The sequence below is a fragment of the Gastrolobium bilobum genome, unplaced genomic scaffold (assembly GCF_033153095.1).
Source record: "Gastrolobium bilobum isolate Gb01-03AN ecotype WA unplaced genomic scaffold, APGP_CSIRO_Gbil_v1 utg10696, whole genome shotgun sequence".
In the NCBI taxonomy this organism is placed as follows: domain Eukaryota; kingdom Viridiplantae; phylum Streptophyta; class Magnoliopsida; order Fabales; family Fabaceae; genus Gastrolobium; species Gastrolobium bilobum.
In genome coordinates, this window is record NW_026899284.1 from 271559 (window position 1) to 282960 (window position 11402).

An 11402-nucleotide genomic window follows, 5' to 3' on the forward strand; every position below is an offset into this window, starting at 1 on the left:
AAAGATGTATAATAAATATATAAATAGAAGAAATATAAGAACCAAAGTAAATTGACTTAGGAGTTGCTTGGTAGGAGACTTTGTCCTAAATAGCTAGGAAAATCAGATAGTGATTTGAAGATGACAATGTTTGATAGAAGATTAAAAAAAAATAGTTAGGAAAATTGGTTGCCTAGACAGCATAATTTATGTGAAAAGTTGCAACCAAGACACTGTGTTAGATGACCATATTGTAGCCTGTAGGTGGTAATTCCTATTTACTCAGGAAAGAACAAATTTACTTTGAAAACTCAATTAATTTTTTCGGTAGTATTTTGTCTTATCAAATAATTTTTTTTTTCAACTTTACCAATAAATTTACTTTCGCACCATTTTCCCACTAATTGTTTCACCTGATTAAAACTTTCGCACCATTTTTCCACTAATTATTTTACCTCATTAAAAAGTATTTCTCTTGTATCAAACATTCCCTTAGTGGTTAGTATGTCATTCCCCTCCCTTAAGTTTTAAGTGCAATTGCGGGGTAAAATTTTATCACAATTTTCAAAAATGGGTCAACCAAAAAAAGGGTACTAGGTTAGCACCTGTTGAGTCCAGTTTTTGAATGGTTTACTGGTTCTTGACTGCGTTGTAACTTGCAATAATGATCGACCAATTGATTGAACCCAAACTAATTAGTGGTCCGGTTCCCGATTCAATCGCTCCGACCGGCAATGCCGTGCCAATTTTAATAATAAATATTGTATCTATTTTTCTGTATTGGTAATTATTGTTATTATGATACCTATTAGTAATCAATAGGTTGTTACTTGTTAGTACCAATCCTGACATATTAAAAAAGGGTAAAATAATTTACATAATTCAAAAGTTATAGTTTTAACAGTGATTTAATTAGGTTTCAGAAATTTGACACGCGCACTCACAAGATAGTAGATTTGCTTTCTAAGACTTGAAAGTCACAACTTCTGAAAAAAGGTGAAGAAGTTCAAATCCAAATCGAATTAGATGAATCCGTTAGAGCTTCGGATATCATTAATATTTTCAATTTTTTTTGCATAATGTGTTTAATGGATTCTTTTAGTATTGCAACAAAACCCTTAAAATTGTGTCCCAATTATTCTAGATTTAATTGAAACATGAGAGGTGAATTTCTCATCTAAAACAACCTTAACGTTGTAGATAGGCTTTTAGAAAAGGACAGATTTTTATGGCAAATTCATAGATTTAAGAAATTAAGCATTATGTTAGGAAATGTCTATGTATAAAATGGTCGTTTCTTTGGTTTGGGCAGGCAATGTAGGGATGAAGTTATCTCCCAAAGAAATAAATTAGGCACTCAATTAGGTCGTTCCACCTACTAACTACTAAGGATTAAATTACGTGACTAAAAGACACCAAAGATTACGATATTATTTAATGCTAACAATAATTCCAAGTGAAGAAAAAGTGCAGTATAGCGTGGTTATAGTGGAAATGGACTGGAATTAAAAAAAAAAGGAGGTTGTTTTATATTTTTTGAATGTAGAATTAATGAATATGTCATTTTTACAAGTGTATTCTCACAAATTAAATCCTTAAAATTGTAAAAGTTATTTGACTCTTAAACTGAAACAGATTCGATTATAAGAATCACACTTTGAAAGTAAAATGAATTGAATTGAACTTGCAGCAAATGATTAGGAATACACGTCATTATTTCTATTTTTATGTGCATTATGTACTGCTTTTGCAGGACCATGGAGCAAAGGAGAACTCTTATTTTTGTAGTTGTTGAGAAAAAAAACCAAATGGATTCCAAGCAGATTTCATTCACAACCAACTCCTCCATATGGGATGGGTATATTATCCTTGGCAGAAGCTACAAAGGGACCCACTTTAACTAACTTTTATGACAAGCCTATATAGATGTGGACGAATAATTCCTCAACAACAATCATTTGCAAACATTAAGATTAATATTACAATTAACAATTCGTTTGTCATAACATATTCGATTGAATATGGAAGCATGACAGCTTGTATGAGCAAAGCTTCCTCCTTACAAAAGCTAGAGTGCGAAATAATCAGACAGTGAAGTCAATTGGAAAACAACTCATGCAATCATTAACCAAAACAAAGAAAGTTGCAAAATAAGAATGCACAAACTAATTACAAAAGAACCTAAAAGAAAATAAGAAAGTTTTACAAGATAAATAGAATATCAGCCAAATCAAATATCAATTTGGCATAATTTGAGAAGATGAAATTGTTAAGGGAAGGATGGTAACATGCACATCAATTCAATGACACTTAAAATTGGAGAAATTTAGATAGTCAAGCTTGAACAGTTAGCTTGTGAACCACTAATCTAACCTTATCTTTTTGTTGGGACAATTAGTCAGCAGTCCCATTCCCATACCAACTAAGTCGGGACATATTACAACATTAATTACGTTAAAGTTTATTATAATTAAATGTCTTAAAAGATGTACAATAGCTTGAACATATTGTTAAGAGTATGATTCGATTCTTTTTTATGAAAAAGTGAGGTCATCATTATTTAGTAATGAACTATAATTATCCGATCACGGGCGAAAACTGATACCTATAGTTTATCGGATTTTTTGGGGTACCACTAGAGAGCTGGAGAATTTTTTCTGGATTTAAGCAGATAACATAAGCAACTCAAATTTTTGTGTATGTGTGGGTCTTGACACTGCGAAATTTGAAAACCCGCTTTATCTTGGCAATTAATCCGAGCTTAAGAACATTCAGGCTATAGAGAATTTTATTAATTTGGTTTCATTTGATTCCTTTAAATAAAGAATTATAATTGTCTATCCAAAAATTAAGGATGTGAATCTTGATAATTTCATAATTTATTATATGTTTAACCATAATTTTAATTGTTAATTTTTCTCATTACGGATCATAACTATTTACTTCTTCCTTTAAATCAAATCTCTATCTTTAAAAGTTTCAAATTTCAATTCTTTTTATACCTTTTTCGTTGTCTTTAATGTTTGTTTGAATGACAGAAAAATGAAAATGTGATAAAGTAAGAGGAATAATAACTGGCAATATGAACTTTAAAAAAAAAAAAAAAAAAGTTAGAGTAAAAGATTACTCTCAACTCAATTTCATGATAAAGGAGCAAAAATGTTTGAAATGAAGTGTTAATAAGTCGCGTTTCCCTTTTTAACCTTCTTATAAAAAAATCTGAAGTGATATATTATAGATTTTTCGCTTTTTCCACTTTTTAATGCACTCAAATAACCACAATTTATTTATGTTAATTAGAGGTCTTGAAGTCTTCAGAATGTAAACATTATAATGTTGGGAGACTCACCCCCAATATGGGTATATTAGTGCTTGAATCGGATTAAACCGGATATAACAGGCAACTATAGCATGCAATTATGCAAGAGTGTGAAACTCAAGTTATAATGAATAATAACCAAGTTTTATGAAAATTAATCACAATTCTTCCCAACTTAATGATCGCATATTATAACGGACTTATCTGTTCATCTTTCATACTATAACACCACCCACTAACATTTTCAACATTGTTCTGGTCTCGAAATCCTAAACCTATTTTTTTCTAGTTATCTCTCGCTTCATTTGTTGTTTTATCCTAGAAAAAGAATCCCATATGTCCCCTTTTACTGCGTCTATATGTATATAGCAAAATTGAAAGAAGGACAAATGCCTAAGGAATTTCAAAATACGAATAAGTCAGCATCCAATTATGTACAAACTCCTATTGAAATAAAACTTCAATTGGTCTCTTTTTTTACCTATTTATAAGCAAAGGAATCGGACCACGCATGCAGGGACATGTTATGTCCAAAGTAACAAGGAAAGGTTGGATAGTATTTCTCACATACCCCTCATCAACAACACCAATGTTGTTGCGGATGAAGAGAAGAAAAAATGGATGGTGATGATGAGGGGGTGTTTGAGAAACGTGAAAAATGAAATGTGTGTGTAACATTTCCTAAATATGCATATCAACAGCCAAAACCACATACCCTGATGACACGGAATAATTATAAAATTGGTCCTCAAAGTTCAAAGGTAGCCTAGCAATACAGATGACGAGGTATTGCTCTTTCAAAGATCTTTTAAACTTAAGCTACCATCCTATGAAAAACTTGCTTTCAATCCAATACTACTGTGTTTCAGTGCACTCCACTCCTAATCTGCAAACACTGTTCTAAACGTTGTATATGAGCTTACAATTGAAGAACCAATTGTGAATATTACCGCAAATCTAACATAATAATAGGCTTTTATGTACTAAAAAAAGAAAATAATAGGCTTTTTGGCTTACTGGACCTGAGTTTCGAAATTTAAGGCAACAAGCAATTGCGGTAAAAATCAGTAATCTGCAAGCAAATGATCAACATTTTACAGAGACGCATGATAAAACACAACCAATTTATTCAAGAAACATGACAAGTCAGTCGGTTTGTATGGACTCCTTGGGTGACAAAATTTACATTGCTGTACATAGAATTCCAATCGTACTTATTTGCTACCAGTTTGTTATCCTTGACCATAAACACGTAATAGAATACAGTGAATTGCAAAATTACTTTTCAGACTTACAGTACACATTCGCAATAGCTCCAGATGAAACATTAATCATAAATACGGTTGAGAGAGTAAAAGCTACAGTACTCATTATCAGAGTATGCAGAAACATATTACTACAAAAAAAAAAGTATGCAGAAACAACAATTTTTTTTTAAGAACTGTTGTGTTGACTTTGAGAACCCAGAAGATACAATACAAAGATTAAACAACACTTCCTTTTGGGCAAACAAGTGGAAGCTATAACCGTTGAACTAGATTTTGTAATACCAAATTTACAAGTACGAATTTGTAGCTACCCCAGGCATGTAACACCTCTAAGTAAATAGGTAATATACGTAGGTAATGAAGGTAATGTCTATAATTTGATTGCGTGTGAAAACCAAATACAGCAATCATGTGTAAACTGTAAAAAGTGATCCAGGAACAGAGATTTCGATGCACACAAGCAATCATCTTGTGAAGAGATGTTCTTAGATACCTTAAGTAATGTCTGGTAAGTCATAATTCAATTTAACAAAATCAAGAGAATGGCAGTTCAAGTAGATCAGACTCAGGTTTTAGTACCTCAAAGTGGAAAAAGATATTAACTGAAATAAATTATACATACAACGGCCACTGCAAACTTCAGCCATTAGGTATGAACAAAGAACTAGATTTTTGCAATTAACAAAACTGTAAAATGGTATATAGAAATACATCATTTTAAGCTAGTCTAACTCAACTGTAACTAAATGCTTCCAATCCAAAAACAGGTCATATATCAAATAGGATCTTTCAGCTAAGCCTTCTTTTATTTTTCAAGCTAATCAATTGGATCAAGTCTAGCCACAACTGCAGGAATTGACACAAATACATTATATATAGCACCAAGGATGTATAGAGTTGAACAGAGAAAGTGTTCTAGAGAAATTGTGTTTGATTACACCCATGCTGGAAGTAGCAGCAATATCAACTGGTAAATTTAACTAGCATTAAGCATTCTTTCCTCTAAGTCAGGGAGCTAAAAGATGACAGGAGTAAATCAAGAAAACCAGTTGTGTCTTGAAGAAGAAACAGAATATAAAATCAACATGAATAGGTCGATCATGGACCCTTATGCGTATTTTCTTAAGCATTTCAAAAAGCTCACTCAACCATGATTTGAATAAATTTTAATGTGATCAAGTTTCTAAAATATAATTAAGTTTCACATGCTCCCATCACCTTTTAAAAGTTTTAGGCATCTCACTGATGATAAATAGAGACAAAAAAGAGAGTTTAGATTAATTACAAAAGAGCAAATCTCATAAAGAAAGTTAATGAACCATAAAAAACTGCTTTTACACTGTAAGTCAACAAGTTAAAGCAATGACTAAATTTCCACTTATATATTTGATTGATCTGTTGACAATAAGTTTGATTATAGAACAGAACATTGTAGGAAAGCAGTTCACAGAATCCGATTCTGTTTTTAGTGAACATGTTCTTTGAAGTGAACTAAAATCTGAATAGTCTGCCGTATTGTCCTCACAGAGGACTTCCATGACAGGTACTAATATGTTCATACTTTTTATCACTGTCACCCAATCAGTGGAGACTGAATAAAGCAATAGCATGGCTTCACCATAACAACTGTTACTAGATTATAGAGTTATACAAATAGATAAATATGCACAGTTAATCAAGCAGAATATAATAATTCATGTACATCTCCTTAATCTCCATATTTAACAAAGTCAAGCTATACAAATCAGTTTGATTTCTAAGATCATTTTTTCTGTTGGACAAAAGTTTCCTATGATCATTAATTTAACCCATCCAAAAGTAAGTATATATGAAGGAACTGAAGTATGATCAAAAATCAAGTTCCAAATAGTCTTTAAAAATTCAGAGTCTCATCATCAAAAAGGTTTCCTAACCTCAGTTATCTATGCCACCAATTGTGAGTAAATCTGAAGGAAGTGAAGCAGGATCAAGTTCCCAACAGTCTTTTAACGGTTCAGGAGTCTCATTACAAGAAAACTTCCGTGCAGGAATCTGATGAGAAACTAACCAGATGTCGTCCTTTCCAAGAAATCTAATAGCATGACTTCCCATCTCTTGTCTCTTAAATACTGTCTTGTAACCATCAACCTTCTCAAGATATGCCATGCTCAGACCATTCATCTCACTGTAACTTGTCAAAAATACAACAATGTCATAATATCTCTTGCCCTCAACTGCAACTTTTCTTCCATCTGCATCAAGAGTTGCCTCACCATAAAGTGCCCATACTGAGCCTTTCTTGGGATAAATTTTGTAAACTTCACTTGCTGCCCGGTCACAATCTACAACATGAGAAAAGATATTTACTGAATTTATGGAAGCCTTCCTGGCAACTTTAAATCTCCCACAAGGTATGTGAAACCCCATTTGCTCCCTACTAATTATCTTTTCATCCCCATTGTTCTGTAGATCTAACCAACTTATTCTCACTTCAAAAGGATTTGCTGAAATGGCTTCATCAATCAAGGCATAGTGCCTAGGCATTCCATCATCATCATCATACACAGCCCACACTTGGCCTTTCTTAAAGCTTCTCTCAGTTCTATCTTTGTCAAAATCATAAAAATCCGAATCCACAACTGCCATAATATCCAATTCCCCTCCACTAGAATCCCTATGCTTCTCAAGACTCAATCCCTTTCTTTTCACAGAAGCCTCATGCTTTTCCTTGATTGCTAGCTTCACACTCTTCTTCAAGATCCTCACTTTCCCAACCTCTAAACCCTTATTATTTTTCAATCCCCGGAGTCTCTCTCCTTGCCTGCTCCTCTTCTCTGTTCTGTCCTCTTCCTTTTCCTTCATCTTAACATTCTTTTGCTGAGCCTTTCTCTTCACTTCAGATTGAAATTCAGCTAATGTCATCATTTCCTCCCCGGTTTTAATCCCCTTGGGTTTTGACCTCTCCAACACTTCACCAACCGTACGCATTCTCTTCCTCAATCTTCCACCATCTCCTTCCTTCTCCAAACCCCCTTTTCCCACTTCATTGCTCCTCCTTGTAAAGTTCCCACCTTTTTCACCACCCACTTTCCCTTTCACGCCACTCGATTTCTCAACCCCACCCATTTTCTTCCTCAACACAAAGCTCCCCAACGTCTCACTCCCATTCCCTTCCACACCCACACACACCTTCTCTTTCAATTCCAACCTCTCACTCCTTCCCCTAACCCTCTTTTCCTCTTTCTGCGACCCATCATTCTGAACCGCTTCTACAGCCTTAAAACTCTTATTGCAACTAGGACAAACCAGTTTATGACCCAGGTACTTCCTCTCGAACTGGTGCAAGAGCCTGCAAGTTGAGCACGCCGTCCAGAAAGTGTTCCTCTCCTCCGAGACGCCGTCGAGGTCACGTTCAATGCGCTTTGCTCGCTTCGCGTATTTCAGAACTGGTTTCTCATTCTTGGAGCTTTGGAACTTCGCCTCTGCCAAACCCTCGAGGCGCAGAGATTCTCCTTTTTCTCCTTCTCGTTCTCCCTCTGTTGTTGCCATTGGAAGATGACAATGAGTTGCAGAGAGGTGGGTTTTTGGATTCGGGGAAAAATGGATATCCAGCGTTCTGGGCCAGACCCATAACTAAATGGTCCAATGGGCCGAATTAAAAAATTGAAAATTCTTTTATTGAATTCGGGTTATTATTCATTTATAAATGTGTTTGTGACCTGACCCTATGTTATTATTGGACCTAATCCGTTTTTGTTTTGACCTGTATATTCAGTATTCTACTTGAACGAGTGAGTTGAAGATAATAATGAAGTAAGCTCCGATGATTGTACGATCGAAAGATTGGAGTTAGTAAAAAATTTCCAATAGAACAATTGATGACCGCGAGATATTAAGATTTAAGATGATGTTTTTTGACTGATCATTTAAATTCTTATCAAGGAATTATAAGTCATTGGCCGCAATAGGGATTAAATTGGATGACGATATACGATATTGTGGTTGCATAGTCTTTTTTGCTGTTCTTAAATCCGACTTAGGCATCGATTCGATTGGGGTATTGAATCATTAAGTTATTGGTCGGATAGGTAAGTCATTGGTTGGACTAGTTGATCCGGATATATAAATATATAAAATATATATATGAATATGAATATATAAATTTTATTATATTCTCCATATCTAAAATGAGTTAAACAATATTCATTAATTAAGTTCAAAAATTATCCAATCACACTTTTACAAGTTCATGAAACATAAATAAATTAAAATGTAGGCTATTACTATGTCAATTTAAATTGCATCTCATAATCCCCATAAGCACACTTCTCAGTGACATTGAATTCATATTTTTTAAATTCATTTACATTAAAATGACATATGTCACGTTCTCTTGATTTATTGTTTCGCAAATTGCTTCGATATTGGAAGCTGAAATTTGAGGTCATTGTAGAAGAGTATACTAGCAAATAAAATTACAAAAAAAAAAATTAAAATGAGTTCTACATTTTTTCTAACAAGATGAAATAATTTTGGTTTTTGTATAAAAATGTATAACCTAATTGAGTCACCAGGTTTGAGCGGATCCGATACATAATTAGTTCAATGTTTGACCTGAATCGATACGATAATTGATTCACCGAATTTCAAGTCGATCCGGCCGAGCCGAATAAAAGTTTACAACAATGTTTTTTCTAGCTCGGGAGAGATGTTTCAGATGTCTTTGTCTAATTTAGTCCTTGTGGTAATAGTATCATGGATGCGGCCTAGAGTAAATATTTTGAATAAAGAAACGAGAAGAGAGAGTTACGGATCATTGCCACACTTTAATGCATTGGTTATGGAAAAAGAGAAACAAGTCCACTCTTTTGAGAAAACAAAGTATTTTGATTTAGTGTATTATGTTTAGGGTTTTATTTCTCTTATATAATATGAAATAATTTTTCTCTTTTACTTTCATTTTGATTTTCGTGTTCTGTTTTTTTTTTTTTTAAATAAAGTGAGTCCCATCATTTATTCTATATGTAAAAAATAAAAATTCTCTTATGGAACATAAAAGAAATAAAACCCTTATATTTATGGTCCTTGTAAACCCATAACTTCCATATATAAAGAATATATCGAGTTGTGGATTTATATTTTCAAATCTAAAGACACTTGTTAGGTATTTTTAAGCAATCTCACACTTAAATGTGATAAAATAAGTTGGACTATGTAAGGTGTAAATGGGACAGACAATCCAACAAAACCTACAGTCCAACTTATATAAAGTCAGACTCGGCCTATTACATATTATCAAATAGAAAAGACTCATGCTTTTAAAATAACTTATTTAGAAAACAAGTTATAGAGGCTCTGTTTGATTTCTGTTTTGCAAAACAGGTTTTTAGTTTTCAGAACAAAAAACTAAAAAACTCGTTTGGTAAGACCTGTTTTGTAAAAAATGTTTTGAAAACTATAACTGTTTTTTTGTTTTTAAAATCAAATTTAGAGAACATGTATGAGTTGTTTTGTTTTCTGTTTTGATTTTTAATTTTCAAAAAAAAAAAATATATAGAAAACAATTGTTTCCATAACTATTTTACATAACAGCTTTAAGAACAAAAAAACCAAAACACAATCAAACAGACCCAGACTTTCTTTTACGTGTCGGATATATAAGTCTACAAATCGACTTATATTATATTATTTATTTTAAATAAAATAATTATTTTAATGATTTTGAATAATAAAGTAATATTATTTTAACTATTGAATGCCTAATAAGTTTAAACAGGCTAACAGGTCTAAGTCAATTTTTTTTTTTTAAATATAAGTCAAACTGCACTTATAATCTGAGCCAACACAAGTTTAACAGACCAAGTAAGACCTAACATATTTTACATAAATATGATATATTTAAATCAAATCCCAACCTATTTACACATCTACTCATGATCAACCTATTTCACTTGAGAGTTAGTTAAAATGAATTGGGTACAAATTGAGCCCGATTGAGTTAAAATTGAACCTTTTTATGAATATTATAAACATGGTATGAATTTTTCATGGACTATAATCCGTAACTTTTTTTTTAATATATATTAGGGGTTTTCCATGTTATAATTATTTATAGTTGTGTCCATTGATTTTACAATTTTTAACAAGTATATTATTTTTCTTAATTGATTTAATAAAAATTTAGAGAGAATCCAATTTATTCCACTATGTTATTTCGCTAATCATAAATTTCTAAACACAAACTGAATTTTGTTTTACAAATAAAGCTATACAAGAAGGCAACTAAAGAAAAAAAGTTTATGCATAGTATTGACTTAATTATCTGATTACCTGCATAGAGATTTATATTTATTTAATAAGTAATAAAGGCATAAGAAAAAGATAAATGTATACTTATGCTCAGTGTTGAACAAACCAAACCGGTCTGGTCAGGTGGACCAAACAATCGATAAAGTAGTCACACGATGAGTCCGATTTTCATCTTGGATCGGTCAAATAATAGGCACGGTGAGACTCGACTAGTTTTTGAGAAAATTGATGACCAAATCGGTTCAATTAGTAACCCCACCTAGTTCACAAAAAAAAAATCCAAAAAATATATATAAAAGATATCATTTTTTAAAATTTACAAATGATTTGTTTTTTTTGAATTATTTGAGTGATTTGTTATTTATTGACTTAAATAGGTTAAGTATCTAAAACATTAATATTATTTTGGTTATGCACTATGTAACAAATTTCAATTTAACTTATAGCTAGAGATGTCATATACAAAGCACCAGTATCTCAAGCATTATATGTTTGTTTGAGCTTTTGTTACATAGTTATTAAAACCGGACCGACCCGGGAACCGGTAA

At 32.4% G+C, this 11402-nt stretch overlaps 1 protein-coding gene across 1 annotated transcript; it reads right to left on the reverse strand.

Moving 5' to 3' along the window:
* Positions 1-6278: 6278 nt before the first annotated feature.
* LOC133289166 (uncharacterized) lies at positions 6279-8094 on the reverse strand. The gene has a single exon (XM_061487038.1). The coding sequence runs from the start codon at positions 8092-8094 to the stop codon at positions 6481-6483; it is 1614 nt and encodes a 537-aa protein (XP_061343022.1). The 3' UTR covers positions 6279-6480.
* Between the last annotated feature and the right edge of the window lie 3308 nt (positions 8095-11402).